The 23,831-nt window shown below is 41.2% G+C and overlaps 1 protein-coding gene across 5 annotated transcripts in view; it reads left to right on the top strand.

The window, feature by feature from the left end:
- The window catches only part of tns2a (tensin 2a), a 63,402-nt gene that overhangs the window by 12,586 nt on the left and 26,985 nt on the right, over positions 1-23,831 (top strand). For 4 of the 5 annotated variants that reach the window (XM_085343995.1, XM_085343996.1, XM_085343997.1 and 1 more), the window contains exons 2-3: positions 6,883-6,988; positions 7,135-7,172. In XM_085343995.1, the coding sequence (XP_085200121.1) occupies positions 6,883-6,988; positions 7,135-7,172 (144 nt within the window). Of the gene's footprint in view, positions 1-1,975; positions 2,095-6,882; positions 6,989-7,134; positions 7,173-23,831 lie in introns of those variants that run through there. The other variant, XM_085344000.1, reaches the window with a different exon arrangement.

Genomic DNA, 23,831 nt, shown 5'->3' on the forward strand with positions numbered 1-23,831 from the left:
GGATGAGCAGTCATTTTCAGATCTCTCCAGAGATGTTCAGTCATATTCAAGTCTGGGCTCTGGGACATTCACAGAGCGGTCCCAAAGCATTTCCTTTGTTTCTTGACTGCGTCCTTAGGGTAGTCGTCCTATTGGAAGATGAACCTTTGCCCCAGACCAAGGAACGGAGCACTCTGGAGCAGGTTGCTATCAATGATGTCTTTGTGCATTGCTGCATTCATCTTTCCCTCAACTTTGACTAGTCTCCCAGGTCCTGCTGCTGAAAACCATCCTCACAGCATGATGCTGCGACCACCACGCTTCACTGTAGGGACGGTATTGGTCAGATGATGAATAGTCCCTGGTTTCCTGCAGACATAATGCTTGGCATTGAGGCCAAAGAGTTCAACCTTTGATTCATCAGACCAGAGAATTTTGGTTCTTATGGTCTGAGAGTCCTTCAGGTGGCTTTGGGCAAACTCCCGGTAGGCTGTCGTGTGCCTTTTACTGAGGAGTGGTGTCTGTCTGGCCTCTCTACCATACAGGCCCGATTGGTGGAGTGCAGCAGAAATGGTTGTCCTGTGGAGGAAGCATCTGGTTCTTGGTCACCTTGCGTTCTATCTCGATCACTCAAAAATTGGCAGCATGGCCAGTTCTCGGAAGAGACCAAACTTCTTCCAGTTATGCATGATGAAGGCCACTCTGCCTTTCAAAATCATGTCCAATTAACCAAATTTGACAGATTGACTCCAACCAAGTTGTAGAAAATATGTGAAAGATGATCAGTAAAAATAGGATGTACCTAAGTTCAACTATGAGTGTCATGGCAAAGGCTGTGATTTTCAAGTAAGAATATTCACTTTGTCATTATGGGGTATTGTGTGTATAATTCTAAGTTGAAAAATGAACTTATTTGAGTTTCCAGATAGACTCTAGATGCTGAGAACTGTTTTTATTAGTATTGAGCATCAAGCCTGAATTCCTTGTTTATAGACCCTTCCATTTGAGTCGACTGTAAATCACCAAATTAAATTTTAAACTTACACTCCTCCTTCAAAAACAACACTAAATATTAAAAATGGTTGCCTCTACTTTTTGTTTTTTGTTTCTCTAGGTCGTAGATTTTCTAAACCTGTTAACTCCCCTGCTCTAAGTCACTATAACAACACCAAATTATCTGGTGATGCTATAGTTGGCTTTCTTTTACAGTCTTTTTATATAGTCCCAGTTATTAATTGATTTGCAAGTATGGCAAAATTAATGATGAACATTCATTTTTGTAGCTCATTAGAAAAGCAGTTTAAATCAATGAATGTGTTGTTGGGGTTGGTGAATACAGTCCAGGAACCAATCTAAGTCTATCAGATTAAAATCACTGATGTACAAGTAATACTGAAAACCCAGGCGTATCTGCGGGTACTTTCCAGATTATACTCTGAAACACCTGCTCCTTTTTCTAGTGCAGATGTCATGTGCAGCAAAAAGGCTTTAATAATGATTTAAAGATGTAAAGACAAAAATCCCATTTCATCTAAAAGCACTAGGAAGACTTTTCCCCCTCTGGGGCATGTTCAATCTGTCCTCTTACTGAGGCCATCTGCATCTGATGCCGAGGTCACAGTCACCAGTCCTGCTGTCAGGAATGAACCACTCCCACACAATGCCCATCATTGTCCAAATATCAAGACTATTTTTAGTAAGAAACGAAAGGGTAGGGGCAAGAGAGTTTCCAGAGATGTGTGGGTGTGTGTGTGTGGCTGCAAATGGCTTGCTCTATGTGCGCATTTGTTTTTACATTTGTAGGCCTGTGTTCATGTCTTGTTTGTGTGTTCAACCCCTCCCTCGTTCAATCCAGCTACTGTTCTGTGGTGGTGGACAGGAGGTGCAGTGAGAAAGGGGAGGGAGCTCTGGTTAGAAAGCATCTCTTTGACAACATTAAACTCCCCGTTCCTTATTCTGCCAAAAGGCTAAAAATATTAGAAAAAGGACCCACTTGTGCGTAGCAGATGTTGCAGAGGGGGAGGTGGGGTCTTTCCTGCAGCACACGGGGACGGGAAGAGGAGAGCGGACGTGTGTCTGTTTTCTCCAGCTGTCTGCAGGGATACACGTCTGCACGTGAGTGTGTATGTGTGAGCAAAGTTTTTCCTCTTGAGGTCTCAGGTAGATGTTTGCAACTTCTGTTAGTGCTTTGGAAATGTAGACAGGCCTCAGCTGGTTAGGACTGGAGCTTGAATGGCCACATGTAGCCTATTCATATAAGGGTTTGTCCATCAGTAACTGTGATGATTAAAATGAGCATCTATAGTGAGACGGAGTCAATCGATTTGGTGGTATTATTATTATTATTATTATTATTACGTTCAGAGAGTTTTGTGGTTCTTTTCTCTAACAAGTTGTTTCTTTAGGGGCTCTGAGTACTAAATGGTGGATAACACATGCTTTACCAGAGGAAGATGTTTTTTATCCAGTGCAGCAGTGACAGTAATTGCTATCCTGGGGACCAGGCTCTGCATCGCAGGTTGTTTTTAGTGCTCATGCACTCAGACTCTACCAGCTGTTTTCTGTTGTAATCCTACACAAAGTTGTAAACCTCCTTCACTGTGGTTTCCTCTGCTGGACTCCCAAGTTGAGCTGACGGGAATGTTTCAGGAGATTTGAGTTTTGAACTCAGTTTGCACACAGCTTTCCATCAGTGCAGCGGCATGTCTTACAAATACATGAAAAAGAGATGCTAACAACAGATGGACATTAATGCTTTTGGCTAATGCTTAGCTCTTTCCTACGATGCAGTCATTTGTTGTTGAATAATGGGAGATATAAGTTCCCAACTTGGAAGAGCCATCGAAAATAAAGAAAAACTTCAGAGCTTAGGAAAATGCTGATATTATGTAGGTAAAAGCAAATTTAATCTGTAATATTGTTTTAGATTGTGACTGTCAAAATAGACGTACTAAGCTCGGTTAGACAAGTTTTTTTTTTTTTTTTTTTGTTAAATAGTAGCTAAACACAGTTGTCACAATAATTAAGGCGCTACATAGAGCAGAACACTAATGTTATTAGCAAGATACACTGTATCTCTGAGGAGTCAGGTAAAGCAGTATCTGTCATATCCTGAAACTGCCTCAACATATTGTTTAACATACAAACCATCTTCTTAAGTGATTTTAAACTCATTTTTTGGGTAAGGAAAGATAAAGGGGCTAAACTGAGCTTGCTAACACAGTATAAAACATTTAGCTTAACAGCTACATTAGCTAGTATTTTCCTATATACTCTATATATTCAATGTTTATTTAAGAAAGCAAATATAACATTTTTCTTTTCTATTAAATAAGCCTCAAAAAATGACTGACTGTACCTTTACCAAATTTCATTATGTGGGATTATTAATTTGAGATTAAAACATTCTTTAAAATACCAAAAATTATCAACAGGTTACTGAGTGTTATGGAGCAATATTAGCCTTGTGTTCCAGAAGCATCAACTCAAGTTAGCATGTTAGCCAGCTAGCATCGGCGTACCTGTATGCTGCTTTGTGTCATTTGTGTCATACTTTTAACCAGCTTATGTAGGAAAGGGAGCAGTGTGTCACGATTTATGAGATGAATCACTATTGGAAATTCTGAACACATTTTAATGACCACTAAATCTGTTTCCATGATAATTAGTTATTGAAAAAAAAACAGACCTTTCAGCTTTTAGTTATTTGGGGTTTTATGGAGACCTGGAATGTAAACATGCCTGTCTCTAAAGCACTTTGGGTGATATTCTGTTGTTTGAATGTTCTGTAGGACAGCGGTCCCCAACCTCCGGGCCACGTACCGATACCGGTGTGTGAGTCGTTTGGTACCCGGCTCAGGTGTGAAATTCATGGTTTTCAGGGTTTTTGTTGTTATGTTTTATCTTTCTTTTCTTTTTTTTAATCTATTTTATTGTTAACTCGGTTTTCCTGGGTCTTTTCCCTTGTGTTATGAATAAATCTTCTATTTTTGGGTACCGGTACTGGTTTTATTTTGTTGAATTTATTAGAAAAAACACCTTAAAGGCCGGTCCGTGAAAACATTGTTGGACATAAACCGGTCCGTGGTGCAAAAAAAGTTTGGGGACCGCTGCTATAGGACATCGATAAAACAGACGTGTGACAGCTGATTTTTAGAGTATGTCTGATGCATAATGTTTCATTTCTAAAACATAATTAATTTCACACAATTCAGTGGGTTACATCCTGGACTGGATAGAAAGTATGATATCATTACTGGCTTTGATATTGATTAGATTGATATTTGAATTGAATCGCCCACCTCTGCATCCTTGTAGTGTTGATTTAAGGAAAGTTGGCTAATAAACAAAAGTAGCAGCTGCTGTGTGCAACTGTAAAAGAACATCATTTTTACAGTAAGATATTACACATATTTAACTTTTCGATTACTATTTATTATCTTTGTCTCTTCTGTTGGAGGCATATGGTGCCATCTATTGTGGGCTCTAATGAAACAGCAGTTATTTGCTGCTTTTAACAGCAAACAGACGAGTCATAATAATTACAGCGTGCAAAACCACCTCACTTCAAGTCAACTTGGTACCATGACTGAAGCTTGTGATCACATGGGTAATGAGTTTGCAGATGGTCATGTTTTACATAGTGCTTGAAAGACTTTTCATCCGTGTTGGCTTAAAGCATGAGTTTGTTCTACTAAATGATCCTTGGGATGAGATTGCTTGGTCAACAACTGCTTCCAAGTTTGAAGAAGGACATTGGAACCAAGCAAATGGCACACTTCAAACATTTGGTATCCATTCATTGCCCTTGTTCTTGTTACACAGAGGTTATTCTGCATATAGAATCACCATATTGTGTTGCCTTTGTTACACTTTCTTGGTTTTCATGCTTTTACCCTCAGGTCCTCTCGCCTGAGAGAGGCTTTTTAAACACCTTAACAAAGAATTCAGTAGCAGAGCCCCGTATCACTGTCTGACCATGATTGCCTGTGGTGGGACTATATAGTGGTCTTGATTGTGTCTGGAACAGGAAGAATGCTGCCAGCCTTTCCTCAGTGTGTTTATTTCTCAGCCCACATCACCGCTGTGGTTCAGCTGACAGTAACTAGTTGCTTTTTTAAATTTCAGTGTAGGCCCCCTTGTGTACAATAATGTATATTTTAAAGGTCTATTGCATACTTTTATAGATGCATGCTAAAGTCCAGGAGGAGTTTAACTAACTTGCTTTGTCAGTGGGCTTGAATGTCACTGCGAAGCAATAGAAATAGAACGTGCATTACATAAAGGCAGCAAGACTGGTCACGAGGAAAGGCAAAGGAGCGTTTGTTGTATTCAACATTGTATTAAGTCAGAAGATACGTCAAAACAGGACTAGATAAGATGATGCTAAACTGTAATGAAATCTGAGTGGATTTTGGTCTGCTAATGTGATAAAAGCACCAACAAGAATAGACCATATGAGTCAAATAAAATAAAAAGTCCCAGCATTTAAAATGATACGTCACCCACAAGTACTGGCAAGATGAGCTTTTCCAGCCATGTGTTATTATATAACATACACCAGCCCCTGAGCCACCCACCCTATCCTCCTCCACCATCCAAGGTGCTGCGGTCGCAGTACACTTGTACAGCAGCAGGCCAGCAGCCGCTGCACACAGCAGGCACGAGGGTGATGCCAGGCGAGGCAGCTGTCCAAACACTGTCCGGTCCCTAGAACAGAGCCAGGGAAGCAGGATAATGGAAGAAGTGTGCAAACAGCTCCCTTTCTTTGTTGCCAAGGAGTAAAAGCACAAGCAGAGGCAACAAAACCCTTTTTGTCTCTGTATCACTTTAATTATCCAAGGCTATGGACACGTTATGGACACGTTAGCAGCACGATTGCTTTCTTAAATATAGCTGTTTACTCTGGGTGACGACAGCACTGGTGCGTGTTCGGTGTATGTGTGGGGGGGGAGGGACTCGTATTTGATGTCAGATAAGACCCATTATGCAGCAATCCTCACACTTGGCCCATGGATTCGTATTGCAAACCTCCACAGAGTCATATGCAGATTTGATCCCATGTTGAGAAACAAAGACTCCGTGGGTGGAAATGACAACACGACACACATTAATGTACCCACACTGGCACACACGCATGAAATCAAACACACATACATGTACACTTGGAAATGTAAGAAAGAAAAGATGGGATTTTCTTGTACTTTCACTTTAATTAGCTGTCTAGTTCGATACGTTTGCTTTTTCCCCTCTCTTTTCACAAATCTTCACACACACACTAAGGATTAGAGTTGGTTATGGGCGGGAATCTCATGGATTATTACTGGAAGACAGTTACACAACCAGAACAGAAGTTTGAGAGGCAAAGGGAGTAAAAGAAGCACCTTCATTCATACACAAGTCTGCATGTTAAAACTTTAAGCTTCTGCTACTGTTATAACCAACTTACTCACCCAACTTTTATTTGATCTTTTATTTGTCTCTAATTAATTAATTTACACTGGACGCTGCAGTGAAATGACTATAATTCAAGAGTGTCGAACTCCAGGCCTCGAGGGTCGGTGTCCTGTAGGTTTTAGATGTGTCCTTGATCCAACACAGCTCCTCAACATGTCTTGAAGTTCTCCAGAGGCCTGGTAACGACCTAATCATTTGAATCAGGTGTGTTGACCCAGGGGGATGTCTAGAACCTGCAGGACCCCGGCCCTCGTGGCCTGGAGTTCGACACCCCTGCTATAGTTGGTGTAAGGATGACTGACTGAAAACATTGAACGTCTGCCAAGTCGAAACTCTTGGATGAAGGTTAAACAAGGACTCTTAAGTGTTTCTAACAGTAGCATGTCTAGTCCAGTATTAGGCATGTAATACAGTGTAAACCTTTGTTCTGTGTGTGTTTGTGAGCAGGCAGGCAAAGGAGAGCCCCACGTCTTCAAGGAGAAGACTTTCAAGAAGAAGCGGCAGTGCAGTGTGTGTCGGCAGAGCGTCGATAACGTGGGCTCCTTCTGCAGAGGTGAGAGTGCTCCTGTGTTGACTTTCTCCCACTAATTTTGTTGTTATTAAAAATAAAACCAAAGAAAGAAATTGGACACAACTGTAAGGTCACTAATCCTAACCTTTGTTTTCTTTTCCCCCTCCCACTTGACGTGTTTTTCTCAGTATGCAAAACAGCCACCCACAGGAAGTGCGAGGCAAAGGTAAGGATCGACCGCCAAAGGAAATAGTTTCAGGCTTGACTTAGATGGAGAAAAATAAATTCTGTATCGCTAAACACAAAAATTACAATACAGAGGAAATTTTTATGTTACTTAATGTTTCACAAAAAACTGCACACAACAAGGATAAATGCCAGTTTTCCATGATGTGTGTTATTCACATTTCATGGCATCCAATTGTAGAATTAGTGGCAGCTGGTTGTGTCAGAGAGCCCAGTTTTTAGGGCTTGATTGACAGCAAATACTTTGGCAACTGTCCTCATCCTAACCCTGATGTTTTGTGGAAAAACAAGATTCCTGTCCCCTGATTGCAAAGACGGGGTTAACACTGAGGTGAAGGCTACTTCAGCAGCTTTTCAAAGAAAAATCCCAAATATTTGTTCAGTTTTCTGAGGAGTTTTGGGGCTTTGGACTTATGGCTAAACAAACAACACATGAATTTTTTGTGAGAATAATTACTATTAGCATCCCTTCTTAACCCCAAGTCTACCCAACACTGTGTTTTGGAGAAAGATAAAAATGACTTTTAGTCTTTTTTAAATGTGAATAGTTTTTGACGTGTCATTTGAATGATTATTGTCTTTGTTTTTTTAGAAGAACAATTTCATAAGAACAAAAATTACATATTCTGAATGGCCAGAGCAAGGATTGGGGAGAGGTCTAACTTAGATGGATACAGATATTAATTGCTGTAAACTTGACTCCTATTAAGGTCACTAAATTAAATGCATTTGCATGTACTCATTAAGCCAGTTCCCAGGCACTGAAATGATAAATGACATTAAGGAAACTCTTTGGGGTTGTCCAAACATAATGCTGTCACATTCTGAGCTGAAGAGGATCATGGGAGTGATAATAACATGAAATAGACTTCTTTTTTTGTTGTTTTTTTAACGACGTGCTAAATAAATATCACAAGTTTATAAAGCATAACAGTGAAAGGTAATGTTACTTTATGATTAACTTTTACCTCAAATAAAGGTATAGGTACATGACAGTATCTCTATAAAAGCAGACATCTCAGGAGCCGTTCTAAAAAGAAGCCTGTTCATTTGCATTCCTCAATGTAAGCTGCGAGCCTTCCTTCGAACACCACACTGCTGGCTCTGTGAAAGAGTCATTGATGGAAGTATGGCATAATGAATGGACAGAGTGATGCTGAGGGGGAGAATGTGAAAGGCGCAGAAGGCTGAGGCAGGGAACCTTGGCAGGCAGCAGCTGACTGACATAAAGCTAAGGGGTGAAGGCATGTGGCAAAGACGAGCATCATTCCTCTAGCATCCCTCTGTCCTCTTGTCTTTTATCTGCGGAGAGCCTTGGGGATGAGTTCAGAGATGAAAGGATGGCTTTGAAACAGCACACGCAATAAAAAAGTAAAATCAGCTTTTTAAGGACAGCTTGTGGTGTTGGTCGCACAGAGTTATAGGTTGGTTATGACTCTAGAGTGGACATAGACCAGTAAGCCACAACATTAAAACCACTGACAGGTGAAACAAAGAACAATAAAAATGTCTTTACAATGGAATGCTCTGCTGGGAAACAACCTTTGTTACATACTATCCACCTAAAATATTGCTGCACCACATCACTGACTACAGTAGTCTCCTATACCAGTGGAACTACCCCTCCAAACTGTCAGAGGTGAAGGAACAGGCCTTATCTGTGTCTATGCTTTCACAGTCAGAGCTGAGAACCTACAGAATATAGGAAGATGGTTTTGATGTTGTGGCTGACTGAAAATAGTATTTGTTTTCTTCCATTGTAGGAACTGTCTGTCTGTATGCGTTGTTGTGAAAGAGAAACTTCAAGGATTAGATGAGTTTTCAGTAACGCAGCTGGTTTCTTATTTTAACTTAAAAGTAATGCAACATAGCATTATAGCAGCACAGCTAGCATGATTGTGTTTAGATGTAAAACCACAACTTGAAATATAACTTTACTTTTTAATGACTTTAGACAAACAAAATACAGTACAATGTGTTCACTGGTTAATTAAGAGATACAGTTAACTTCACCTTTAGACATAATCAGAGATTTAATCTGTTTTTAAGCTAGGCTAGGTGCTAGCTAGAGCGCTATGTGTTTGTATAGCCATAAAAGGCTGTGTCAGTGTTCTTGTTTATCTTGTCATGTGATTTTTTTAACCACAGTTCTAGCCCTGAACTTAAACCCTAACCCTTTGCTCTGGACACGAGCGACAATTATTTTGGGAAAAATGTAAATAAAGACTTGGGAGAATAAAATAATTACAATGTTTGTGTCAATTTGTACAAATCAGCAGTTTGGCTACTTATGCTCCTCATTTAGCAGTACATATTTTAAATGGTGAGAAATGTTCCAGTGTTTTCCAATTTATTAGGAAAAAAGTTGATTATTCCACAGATATTTTATATTTTTAAGATTTATTACAAAAAAACAAAGATCGGGATGTTCTTAAACAGCCTTACTATAACTGTTTGATGTGTGGTTGTTGACTGGGAGTTAAACTGTGATATCCATCGCTGCTGCCCAGGAAGGGAGAGGTCGGATAAGGGAGGGTGTGGAGGACTGGCTTCTCTGTACATATTAGCTGTTATCTAACCTTATGTATAACGCAGAGACTTGAGGAGGGATGAAGGATTGGCATTGGTCTTTCCTAATGTGAATTCAGATATTTGAAGTAAAGACAGTGACACAGCAAACTGAATAAAAATGAACAAGCTAATGCGTGTCACCTGGTTTGTGGTAAACAGGTGTAGTTACCTGTGTTAGAGCAGTTACTTTGCATGCCATTCACGTTGATTTTGTTAACAATTACATTGTCTTTGAATCGCCCAGCTCTCCTCTCCTCCCGTTTGTGTGTGTCTGTGTTTGTATGTGTGTGATATTCCTGCATACACACACGCCTAAGCACTTCTGGAGGTCTGTCATCTGTAAGGCATCCTGTTTACCACACCATTCAGTATGTTGTCAGAGTAGAATTCAGCTCTGTGACGGTGGGAAAAAAAGAAATCATAAACCTACATCTCATAAAGATTGACTGGTAGTGATTGTACTCTGCATGTTTTTAATTTCAGTTATTCTGCTCCCTGCTCTTTGCCCATGAGGTCAGCAGCCTCCAGCTGCCTCGTCTCTGTCTCTATTAAAAAGAACAGACTCTCACAGAGACGAGCAGAAGGCCATAAACAGTTTTACTTCACCATGTTCTCTCTCAGAGAATAGTCTCCCTTATCTTTGATCCCAAGTGGAAAATTTAGTCCGAAGGGAATTTGTAGGGGGTGGTGGGGAAGGAGATGGCGGGGAGAGAAGAGAGAGGGGGGCGAGAGAGGAACAGTGGGAGTAGGAAGGATTAAAATTAGTGAAATGCAGCCCGTGACGATTTGACCGGCCCGTCTGGTCTAATTAGGCAAGAAGAGGCATTTCCGCTGGTCAAACTACGGGCTGGTGGCTAACTACTTGGTTCCCAAACCGAGTCACGCCCACCAGTGATCAGTCAGGCAGGATCAATGGATGTGTGGCTGACTGCCAGATGTGCTGTATCAGACAAAACAGAGCTGACTGAAAAGAGCTCCTGTAGATTGCTGATGGTTTCTTACTGTAAGCAGTGCTTTGAATTGACATCTGAAACCAAAGGCAATCTAAAAGTTTTAACTTTGTTTAAACCCTTCGTATAAGGTCATAAGAGGTCAAATCTGATAACATTTTTTCCTAACTGGTGTTGCCAACCATCCATTCATCTATCCATCCATAAATACTTTTTCTTCAGCTTATCCAGTTAATGGTTATGGGGGTGCTGGAGCTTATCCCTGCTGTCATGGGAAAAGAGGCAGGGTACACTCTGGACATGTTGCCAGCCTAATATTCCAAATTAAATATAAATTAAATTGCACATTTCACAGTTTCATGCGTGTATTGTTGTACTGCTTCATCCACATGAAGCAAGATTTCTCAGCAGAACAAGATAAGCGTTATTCACTTTCCCTGTTTTAAGTATTATTCCACCACTGACTGTCTGCGACTGCAGTTCAGTGAGTAAAGGAAAACATTTCAGAATGGAATTTCATTGTTTTAGGGGTAAGTCGTCCTGCAGATGGTGTATGCTTATGCTGGTAAAGTGGGGCTGCATATCACAGTAATTACACTCTCTGGCCCCGCCCCCCACATATTGGGATTGCTTATTGTCTCTCGTCCTTGTCACAGCTCTCATCCACTGAACATGTCAAAATATATTTTACATGAGGCTAAGCTGTGTGCCGTTTGCATTGCCTGCTGTTCTCTTTACAAGAAGAGGCTGTACAATCAAGTACAGATAGAGTGGAAGTGGGGGAGGACGCAGGGATGGGGGAGAAGAGCAACATAACCCGCCTGATGTTTCTCTGAGCCTTTCATCAAGACAGTTGTGGTTGCTGTTGTGCTCCTCGGGGCTCTTTTTTTCTAATAAGGAAATTCAAAACATAGAAGTACTTTCAGGAAAAGAACCCTTTGAAGTGTCTCCTGCGCACTTCCTCTACTGTGACAAATTTCCTGAAGGATTCAAAAGACTGTGTTGCCACTTTCTTTCCTTTTTTAACTTTGCATTAACTAACGTGACACTCTCAAAAACATCAAGCAGTTGCAGGCTAACAGAAGCGATGAGTGGATGGAATTTTAGAGCAATGTCAGAAACAAAAAGTCGACCAGATTCCCTGTTTTCCCAACATGCAGCTGACCCCGACATCCCTGTTACTCTACAGACTTCCCGTCACTATAGGAATATGTCACTCGTTGCTATTAGAGCATGCCAGCTGCAGCATGCTTTTAAGCAGTCTCCTGTAACAGGGAGGCTTAAATAAGAAATATCCATCGCAGCAGTTTACTGTAAGAAACCTTTTAATTGTTTCAGTAGGTTGTTTTTGGGGGGCCTCAGTGACATCAGCAGCAAGTCATTCTTGTGGCGTCTAGCCCGGGCCTCTGGTTCCCCCCCCCTGCAGTTCCAGTATTTCACTAAATACTCGTGTAGTCAGCATGAGTCATTCAGGATAACAGGATCCAACTGCATCATTTTAACATTACTGGGACCATGACCGTCTCTTCTGACTCAACGAACTTTATCACAGACAGCTCTGGTAATTGCTGAGATAAGTTGGCATGTTTTCAGTTCGTGTGTGTGTGTGTGTGTGTGTGTGTGTGTGTGTGTGTGTGTGTGTGTGTGTGTGTGTGTGTCTGTGTGTCTGTGTCCAGTACAGACTAAGCGAGAGAAGGAGCGAGTGAGCATTGTTGATGAGAGTTAAAACCATAAGCATGACAGCTTACTTAGCCAAGTTGGGACTAAGCCAGTCCACTCTGTGTGTGTGTATGCGTACATGTGTGTGCGTGTGTGTCTTAGCTAGGACATAAGCTGTTCTAATTGGCCGATGGGTTTGTTCTCAGAACTTTTGCATATTTCACTTCACTTCATTTGTATCTGGTATTTCATACATCATTCAAGGAGCCTTCTTATAGTGAGGGCAAGACCCAAGACTATTATAGAGAATAATTATTAACTGTACATAAGATAGACCATGACTGTGAATTTTCGACTTCACAGTTTACAGCCTTAACTTTGCCATTTTTCAACCATTTCAATCATTTTCGTACAACAATTAATAGGAAGATGAAAAAAAATATATATATTTTTTAATTTCTACCACCATCATCAGCTCACATCTGTTTTGATTATAAAATCTGAAATCTGTTTAAATATGCCTGTCTAATACACAATGTTTCTAATTATTTAAAAATCCCAAAGTGTGTGTGTGTGTGTGTGTGTGTGTGTGTGTGTGTGTGTGTGTGTGTGTGTGTGTGTGCTTGTATTTTTTCACTTATAAAGAAATGGGTCCATGAATTAGCACAGGCAGGGCTGGGCTGGCACAAAAAATATCGGCAATTTCATGTTTGCGTAAAAAACATCTATAGTATGTGACAATTTAAAAACTACATTTTAGCTACTAGCAGTTGCTCATGGTTAAAGGAGCCATCCCAGTCCAGCCCTGAGCACAGATGAGGCTGAGCACACTGTTGGCGTCGACTGCCTGTATCTGCACACCTGTTAATTTGAAAGTTACAATAAAATTTTCACTGTTAGATGTCATTAGATTGCAGATTGAATCAGGTGAGTTCTGTTTTCTTACCCCTCCCAATCAAAGTGCATAATCCTAGCTACGGTGGCTGCTATAGGACAACTCACTTGGCTGACAAAAGGTTAGTTGTATAATGGCTGCATGCGTTTTTCATGTTTCTACTACTGTTTGTGCAAAAAGAAACATTTGTCCACATTATATTTTAACATGTCTGAATAATATCAACACTTAAAACTAAATTAGGAAAGAAAAATGGACTTTTGTACATTTGGTATAAAAGAGTAAATCGTTCTTAGAGACAAACCATCTTTATAGCAAGTTGAATACTTTCCGGCAGGGTCTGTCATATGTGTGCCTGTGTTTAATTGGGTTTTCCTGTCTTGCCTCTTTTGGCTGTTGTACCCAGTCAGTTCACCTCCCCAGACCTCAAAGAAATAACTGAAAAAAACCTAAAAAAAACAAAAGTCAAAGGAAGAGATGGAAGACTGTGACCACAGTGGCGTCTATTTTGTGAATTGTGGTGTAGTGCAGGAGGAGATGGGTCCTAAAACGGTGGTTGACATTGCCCATCTGAAGAATGCAAATGCATTTTTGTGCATATGGTAAACAATGCGAAGACTGCAAATATAGAAAGAGGAGGAGACACTGTGCTTTTGGGAATTGTGCAAGTGCCTGCTTATCGACAAGATGAATGAGAGACGGCGCCCAGCCGCAGAGCATAGACGTGGAATGAAGATCTGTAATGATGCCCCACATCGGTTGGCTCACAAGAGGTTTTTCCATTGTTGATCTCTCCCAATCACATCATGACCCTGGCCTTCCTGTGTTGTTTATTTACCCATGTTTATTTTTATCCAGCTTCAAGCTCTCCGCGCTTGTTTGGGTTGGGTGGAAGTTAAAGATGGGTGGATGAGAATGCTGTGTGTGTGCACAGCGTGTGTGTGCACACGCGTGTGTGTGTGTGCGCTTTAACCTTGAGCATGTACCTAGCAACCCTCTGTACAAGCAGCATTCCTGTTTGTGTTTTCCATCTGCTTAACTTTAGTCTGTGTAGTCAGAACCTCAAAATCCATAACAGGGATTTGCATCCCACTTGGTCATAAAAGCTCCACCACAGGGACCCATGTGACCTATGAGATCTTCAGCCGCCCTCTCAGCTGCTTGGACCGAAAATGTAACCGTGATAGACAGAGACCTCTTTCTTTCCTTTTGGGGTCAAAATAAAGTGTGGGAACAAGAGACAAAGAGTGAGGAGGGGGGAAGGAAAACACAAATGCTTTGTTAGATGGCCTCGTATAAAGACGAGCACAATATTGCACTCCTAAATCTGCTGGATGTAAGTCTTTCACCTATAGGTGTTTTTTTTGCTTAGCTATGGTCTTGAAGCCCTCATGAGTTAGGTCGGGTTTCTGGTTTTCTCATGAAGACCATCTTGTGATGATTAAGAGGCATTGGACATGTGGGTTGCATTTAAAGGGCAGTTATACAGCTAAGCCAGGTAACTATCAAAAGTGCCATAGCATAAGTCAGGCAGGTTTGTGCTAAAGAGTGACCATCTGTGTTTCTGACTGCCAAAACGGTCTTAAAACAAAACCCAGTCTTATGTGTCAGTTTTACATTAGTTACAGATGAGGACAAAGTTATTACCCCCCAGCTCAGGTACAGATAGCAGAAGGAAAATACAAATAAAATACAAACAAATAAAAAATAAGTAAGATAATACACTATATACAACAGTAGCATACACAGTATGTGATTAAGGATATGGTTGTGGAAATATGCAAAACATAAACTATATAGCTTAACATAACTATTCTACCACTACTAAGCGCTCCTTTAACAGAGCAAGGGATTTTCAACATAGCATCTTTAAACATATAAGTTTCTTTAGAAAGCGTAAATTATTTCTATTTGCGCACAATAACAGAATAAGCCCTGAAAAACTGACCTTTTTGTTGAGCTATAGTAAAAACAACTGGTGTGCAATGATGTGCTTTAATTTGGTGAACTTTATATATCCGTATTTGTATATCAGTGAAGGATTGTGTAATTACCCCCTTAAGTGCATTAAAGGGAGCCTTTGTTTAAAAAAAATCTAAATAAATTATTATTACAAAATGTCAGATTGAGCAAATGAGCACAGACAGTTCAAGCTTGCTGCTGTATCCGTCCTGCTTCCTCGTTTCTGTAAGTGCTTCAATGTTTCATCAGCATTTCTCTTACAGCTTGAAAAAGTTTCCCCTCTGCGATCATATGAGTGTAATACATCACTTTATAAGGCCCCCTGCATTCTTCTCAGGCTCGCTCACTGATGTAGGTGATGATGGTGATCACTAAAGCACACAAGGTCACAGCCAGCATTTTGTTCGACAGCTGAATCTTTGCTGCTTTCATCAGTGTCCTCTGATTGGCTCTCCTAAGGGAGCTGAAGGAATGAGGAGCCTGTTAGGCCTAAGGCTTAACATCAAAGGAAATGGTGCATGTGAACAGCGTTCATATGTAGCTGGACGTGGCTTGATTGGGGTCCGGATTGGTTGGTACAGTTTGCTTTGCTCATAGACGTAGTTTTTGTTGGTTTGTCATAAGGACAACAGACACATCTATTGTTGGGTGTCTGTTGCAAAAACCCTACAGACAAAGAATGTAATTGGTATGGCTCCCACACCTTAACATCTGCGATCATTTGAGGTCTCCACTGCTTCCCTTGAGTCATGGTTTAGTGTCACTGTGGGTTTATATGCTTGGGGAACTTTGTCCACAGTTTCCTCATCTGCACACTGATCTCACTTGCATTAATCCATTGATTTGATGTTTTCCCGTTCAACACTACCTGAGGGAACACCATGGTATTTTAAGATCTTCTTTGCTGCCATTAGGCTTGATGGCAAGGGTGTTGTTGTAGTGGTCATTAATGTAACTGAGCTGCCTCCCCATCTTATTTTGTAGTGGGACATACTCCAACTCCCCCTGCAGCTGGCAGCAACAGTGCTCCTCCTGTCAGATCTGCTGTGAGCTGGAAGGGCTACGTGTAGTCACAGAAGCACTCATGAGGATACCCCAAGGAAAGAAAGCCCAAATGTTCCCAGCTAGCCTTAGAAATCAATGCTTATCAATGCCTCAGACTGATAGCATCATTTGCTGGGAGAATACTAAAACCCCGGTGTTCTGGGTTTGGATTGGTTAGAGAAAAACAGTCACCAAGTACTCAGCTAAATGTCAATCAGATGAAAAATATTTAAAGTAAAACTTATGTTGCTTCATTTGATGTATCAGAATGAGCAGTGAGTGCTGCTGTATGGCCTTGTTGCTTGTGTGTGCTTCTTAAAGGCACTGCTGGTTATTTATATGCAAGGAAATATTACAAGCGGCAAAAAAGTACTTTAGCTCGTAGCTATTCACGCACAGACTGTGTCTGACGCTGTTTCTTACAGTAATGACATACCAAGGCTAATAGCTCACTCTGTAGTTACTCCTGTCACAGCCCACAGCTCTTAAGCAATGCATTGAGAGGAGAGACCTGTGCTTTATTCATTTACTATGTTTTTTCTGGTTTTGATGGATCAAAGGGCAAGTTGGGAGGTTTAGGAGCCAGGGCCACTACAGGCAAGAAGAAGATGGAGAGCTAGCAGAAGGAGATGGTGGAGAGGGTTATGGAGGTCAGAGGTTTCTGGACATTGTCAGCAGGACACATTTGAAAAGAGGCAGCAGAGGCAAAACGACAGGCAGCGTTTCACTGAGTGTGTGTACATGATGGAGTACAGAGAGCAAGTATATTAGTAAGACAGAGTAGGCATATTGATTTTTGTCATTTTAATAACATTTGTCACTCGTTATGACTTTCCTTTGCTTCAAACACACAAAGACAAGGACTGTAAAGATGTAAGAAAGTCAGAAGTTCAGAAGCAGGGTGCAGGGAATAAAAAGATTCCAATAAAAGTAGGGGGAGGCACAGAAGTTGGAGATGTGAGAGGAAGACAAACAGGAATGGTTTTGTCAGAAACAGATTAGAGAAGAAAAGGAAGGAAACACCAGGATTGTGAGAGGATATCCAAGGGAAGAAAGTCTGCGATTAGGAGAAAGTTGATCGAGTAGAACTGAGAAAAACAGAGGAAAGAGAAAGGAAGAAGTTAAAAAGCTGGAGAGGAAAACAGATATGGACCAAAAGAAAAGGGAAGCAGAAGAAAAACAAAACCGTAAAGAGGGAAGTGAATAAGCGTGGAAAATAAAGGGAGCAAGCTGAGAAAGGAAAAGAAGGAAGAGGAGATAAATGAGCAGATAAGAAGGTAACAAGGTAGGAGAAAAGCGATGCAAGAAGGATGAAAAGAGAAACGAAGTGATGGGTGGAGGTCTGTTAGCAGGAAGTTTGTGCGTAAGTGTTGGCCTGGGGAGATGGAATCTGGTGTGGTGTGGTGTGTTTGTTCTGGCTTAGCGGCCACCCTCAGCAGGCCCCTTCACTGGGCACTGTGGGAGAGAGGGATGCAGAGGGCTAAAAACTGAGAAAATGGTTTTGAAAAGTCGATAACCAGTGCGCAAGCGCCAAAACGAGGTACAGCCTGCTTTGAGAAACAAAAGCACTAAAGGGTGCGGGTTGAAAATCGAGCAACTGTAGTCATAACAAATGGAAATCTGAAACAGTGTGGATCACTTCCAGGACTGCAAACTGGAAGCATTGGATGATCCCATAAGGCTTTGATTTTCTTGTTGAACTACTAAATTTATTTTATTTTTATTCATTTTTTTGTTCCAGTAACAGCACCAATTTTATATCTTTCTTTAAACCTGTGGCATCACTCGTTGGACGTCACGTTCAAGCGATTAAAGTATAATTTGATATTTGAATGATGATCTAATGAGAAGAGATGGAACTACTGTACTGCATTTTATTACATAACGTGAATAGATGCACAACATTTGTACTGTATAATACTGGCTTGACCATATTAAAGATCCTTTCATGGTCTTTCATGTTATAGATCATAATTTTTGCAGAATTCCCCCAAATTTCCAGCGTCAGACCTAAACAGCTTACGGACACTTGCTATGGTAACAGTAATGCCATCTTGTTCCCTCCTACCGACTGTCAACTTCTGCAGTATGAGACTGAATTATGGACAGTGTCTGAAATGTACAAAAAACTGAGCAAATGTGTGGACAGTACAGTTTGGTCAGGCCTCATGCTTAAGATGACTCATCACATAAAGAATGTGAGTCACTTCAGGGCTCGCAAAATTTTAAAATCCCTGGTAGCCCTTCGGGCAGGCACTCTTTAGTTTTTGGTAGCCCGAAATAAATTTGAGTAGCCCGAATAAAAAAAGATTATTTTTATTGTATAATATTGTAAAGGAAACAAAACATCAATCAAAAAATTGTTAAAACACAAATTACAACAACTGTGTAAACATTACAATCAACTCAAATATCTGGTTCTAATTAAACAGAATTTTCTGTGAACTTGTTAGAACTGTGTAGAACATGAATTAGTCTGTGTCAGATCCTGAATCTGAAATTTCCACTGAAGTCTCGGATGAGAAAATGCCACTCGACGTTGAGGGCATAGCATCTCCTTCATCAGCTTTCTCTTCCTGTGCATTGCCCTCCATTTCACTGCTCTTTGTTCTTGTCGGGGTTTTATGATCCAGGTGTCTTGAACCTTTTCCAGAAAACATCCAGAAACGAATCGACTTGTCAGGGCAAAAAGATTCAACTGTTTCCCCATTAATGGAGAGTTGCATGCAGTCATTCAGTGTTTCAGGGTGTAGAGAGGTACGATGTGTTGTCTTCACTCGGTTCATGCAAGAAAATCCTCTCTCACAGATGGCTGTCGATGGACTAAGTGTCAGCATTAATTTCAGCAGCAACAAGATATGAGAGAGATGTTCTGGATTCTCAGAGAGGAGATCTCTGTACAAGCAATCTACTTTGCGACCCCGGCGTTCTGCAAGCCACACTTTTAGATCCATCCATTCTTGTGGAATTTTCTCTTTCTCTTCTGCATCTAGCAAACAGGCAAAATGTGTGACAAGATAATCCACCTCTTCATCCCCATAATTTGCTAGTTCTTCTCTGGGGTAGGGAAGAGTGGAAGGGTCAAAAACCTTGAAACAAGAGAGAGGCTTTTCATGGAGATTTTTAAATCTGTTGTCCATGTACTTGACTGTGTTGTCAATAATCTTCTGGATCTCTGCACCAAAGGTGTCTTTGTCTGTTCCCTCACCTCTTCTAGCAGGTCGCTGACTTTTTGTTAGCTGAGTTCCACAGTAGCAAATGCTACCATCCTGGTTCGCTGTGAACTTTGTGTCCAAGGTTTTCTGATATTCTCCTGGTTTTGTTTTTAGGCTGAGTAAGCGTGATGTTGTGCTCTCAACTAACTGATTTGTTCGTGTGATGTTTAGGTTATCATGCTGAAAATCAGTAGAGCACTTGGATAAGATGGTACTGTAGTCCAACATGAAATGCAGGAAGCGAACAAATTTCTCAGTCTTCATCTCCTGCACCACCCCCTTAGCCTTGGCTGCATCCTCGGCTTTGACATCACTTCCTTCTGCCATGTTCTCCATATGAACAACAGTGGGAGTGTAATTTTTTTCCACAGCCTTTAGACATCTCAGCCGGCTTGGAAGCCACCGTGTGCTCTTCAGCCCACTGAAATGTTCCAGCCTCTCATTTAGCAGTTCACTTATTTCTGTCAGCTCTCTTCGCTTCTTTGGGGAATAGTAGTACATCTTAAAGATGGTTTTCAGTGTATCTTCAAATTTCACCAGGTACTCACAGCCTTTCACGCTATCCAGCACGGCTAGCTCTAGTTTGTGTGCCACACAGTGGATTGTTATGATGTGGGGTATCCTCTGTTTCAGTCTCCCAGCTACTCCTGTTTTCTCACCCATCATCACTGCAGCACCATCAAAATTTGCACACACTACTTTCTTTTTCCATGTGTCCTCTCTGATACCCATGGTGTTCACTGCTTCATCAATAGCCTCTAAAATACCTGCAGCATTTGCACTCTTGACTGGCTGACATTTGATCATGTATGTGGCTATGTCACCATTATCCCTCACATACCTGACGTGAACCAACTCCTGTTCTATTATACCAGTGTCTGTACTGCCATCTGCAAGAATGGATAAGAACCTGCTTTCTTGAATTTCCTTTTCAATCTGGTCTCTTGAAGTTTGTGCTATTGCTCCAATAAACTCTCTGCAAGCATGGTCATTGAGGTAAGTGGAACCAAGATCTAGGCCATTTGCTTTCTGAAGTTTGCAAAGACTGCTAAATTTTGCCAGTGGTAGTTCACTCTTTGCCACATAGTACGCAGTTCTAAACAGCTTTTTCAGGACTTCTTGTTGTGCTTGGTTTATTTTTAGTATGGTTTTTGCAATTGGTGTTTGTTCTGGGACAGATGCTGCAGACTGAGCACCAATGCATTTCTTGTGATGCAGAGATTTCTCATGAGTTCTGATGGGGTCTTTCCTAAAATTACTGGTCCCAGTAACAAAGGCGCTTGTCGACTCAGCAATAGAGGGAAACTCACGACACACCCGGCAGAACATCATGTTATTTACCTTGTCATATTCCAGCCACAGAAATTCTTTTGTCCATGAATCCAAAAAACTGTGCTTTCTTTTTGCCTCGTAATCTGATTTATCATAACTTTTCCGCTTTGTGGTAGGCCTTTCTTTGCCTGTCCCTTCTTCATCCTGACCTGTCTTTTTTGGCTCAGCAGAACTAAAATACCTGCGTAAATCCATCTGTCTTTACACATGCCAGAGATTTTTTTTTTTAAATTCTCTGCGCAGTCAACCTCTAGCACGTTTAAGCTTGCTGCGGGAGATTTCACGTGCCACGTTTGAAGAGTAAGCTAGTGAGTGATGTTGTGTCCTGTCTGACTATACCATATTGCACCACTAGAGGGTGGTGTCGTGAAATAAGAGGAAAGTGCAGTCGGGAAATTGTAGAGTTAGAATATAGTTAAGACGGCTATCTGATAACTCGATATGTCTCCCTGTTACCTCTACGATGTAAAGTTATGTGCTGCATTCATTAAAGAGCACTGTTCTTTGATGAGGACTCAGCTAATTACTCAGCTACATTTGAAAGAAAGCAAAGGCATTGTCATATATTTTTACTTCCTATGATAGCCCGACGGGCAGGGCTGAGATAGATTTTGGTAGCCCGACTGGAAATATCACTAGCCCTGGGACGTCGGGCTAGCGATTTTGCAAGCCCTGCACTTATTCAAAAAAATAAAGTAATTTGTAATAGGGCACGGTGGTGCAGTGATTGGCACTGTTGCCTCACAGGTCCTGGGTTTGAATCACCATTCAACCAGAATCTGTCTGTGTGGAGTTTGGATCTTCTCTCCGTGTCTGTAGGGGTTCTCTCAGGTGCTCTGGCTTCCTCCCACAGTCCAAAGACATGCAGTTAGTGGGGTTAGGTTAACTGGTGATTCGAAATTGCCCATAGGTGTGAATGGTTGTGTTAGCCCTGTAATATACTGTCCAAGGTGTACCTGGCTGCTGAGATAGGCTCCAGCTCCCCCACGAGAAGCAAAAGAGGAGGAATGGATAGAATATATTAACAGATTATTTTTACTGTTTACATCCATTCATCTAAAAACAAATACTAACATCCATATCCATCAACAGGAAGAAATTTATGGAAGAGTTGTGTGAGAGGACAGATCTCAGATCTTCTTGTTCAGCCCTGTATCTAAAAAAAATGGCCGACGTATGAACTAGATTTTTAAGATTTTCAGATATGGCGCTTGTTTTTTTTTTTTTCATAGTAGCCTAAATTTTGAGCCCTGAACGTTGACTCTGAGTTCAAACCCACACCCAAAGGAAGGGATGTAGAAATTAATGCAGGCAGTGTCTATCTTAAACGCTTTAGAATATGTCCCGAAAAGAGAATTTGATAACATGTGAAAAGAATCATTTCTCTTCCATGTGAGAGCCAAAGATATATTTGACTGGGGCTGTAAGAAGACTGTTTTGTGTTATTTAAGAATAGCAGAATGGACCACACAGTAGAAAATGTGCTGCTTCACTTGCTCTAGTTGGGGGAGAAAAAAACGGGAAAAAAGACTCTTTTAAAATGAAACTGACCTTCACCAGCCAGAGGGAATTAAGAGAAATTAGATCCTGGCCCAGCCCAAACTCTGCCTTTTGATGCAGTGGGTTCAGACTCAGCTTTAAAAAAGTACACAGGAAAAGATCTGAGATTCAGTCCCCTGTGGACATGGAAAAGAAACATTAATTCTTAGAGTGAGTCATACAGGAACATTGTCCAGTTAGTCATTTGATAGCCGATGTTAAACCTGAACCAGTTTCCTGCAACTTATCAAACAACGTTGTCCCTCAATTTAGCTCATTGTCTGCTCCTCTGCCTTCCTGCTGATGTCTGTGTCACACACAGGCAACACTAAGAGACTGCACTTTATTCTAAAGAAAGAACGCCTAACACAAACTCCACAGCACATAGTCACTGTGGTGACACGCCCCCTGGGTTCAGGGCCTGTGTAACTTCCCCTTTGTGCACAATGAGATATACACAAGCCCTTGCCCTTTTCCTGTGTCCAAATAAACAGTCCAAAAAGGGCTCTTTCGGTGGAACATTGCCTTTTGCGTATGTGTGTGCGTGCACACGTGTTGTCGTACGTTACGTAAGCTTGACTGTGGCCCTCAGCCCCCTTCATTAGGGCTGCTGTTCAGCCCCTGCTTCCTTTGGTCACAGTTCATTGACCTGTAGGCCCATAACAGACATGGGAATCGGATGTGTCATTCCAAGTGTGTGTGCGTTTCTGTCTCAGTGCTCCTCCAGCTGTGTAGCCAGGATATCTGGCTTCGCGTTTGCACATGCTTCACATTTTGTAAACACACTCTCAAAAACGAGTTGTTCTTGTAATTACTCGGAACTCAAGGACATCTCGATCTTGTGCTGTGTTTATCATGTGCATTGGTTTTGTCTTTGCATCCTGCGTGATATCAGTGATCTTAAAATAGGACGGGCAGTTCTCCCAGTCGTGGTTAATACATTTAAACACCTGATTAAAATGTGGGACTTTTGGGCAGTTACATGTTCTTTCACAAGAATACCGAGTTGGTTTGTTGTTGATTAAGGATCCAAAGTCCTGTTGACATTATTTCTTCTCTAAGATTGCAAAACAGTTTTGCCTCATCACGATGGTCAGAGACACCTTCTCATCATAATGAAACCTTTCTGAGGCACAGCTGAGTTTCAGTTTTATTTCTCATAAGTAATTGACCACAACGTCGGCTGAGGAGCATGATGGCTCGGCAATAACAACCGTTGCTGTTCCAGCCTGCCTGGTGGTAATAAGGAGAAGAGATTATGTGCTGGATGATCCTTGATAATAAAGTGGACTCACACAGGGACCTTGGAGGGAGATGTTCTTATAATAGCAGGAAGGCTCTGTTGGTAGATTTATCCCTATACCAAAATGTGATGTAGTCTGTCAGCAGGCTCTCGCTCGTACCTCTTTAGCATGCTTTAGTTTTTCAGTCTAGCTTTTCTGTTTGTTTGTTTGTTTGTTTAGTTATAGCCA

Source organism: Diplotaxodon limnothrissa, linkage group LG20, assembly GCF_057381915.1.
Source record: "Diplotaxodon limnothrissa isolate DT_005_m linkage group LG20, D_limnothrissa_male_GT1.1, whole genome shotgun sequence".
In the NCBI taxonomy this organism is placed as follows: domain Eukaryota; kingdom Metazoa; phylum Chordata; class Actinopteri; order Cichliformes; family Cichlidae; genus Diplotaxodon; species Diplotaxodon limnothrissa.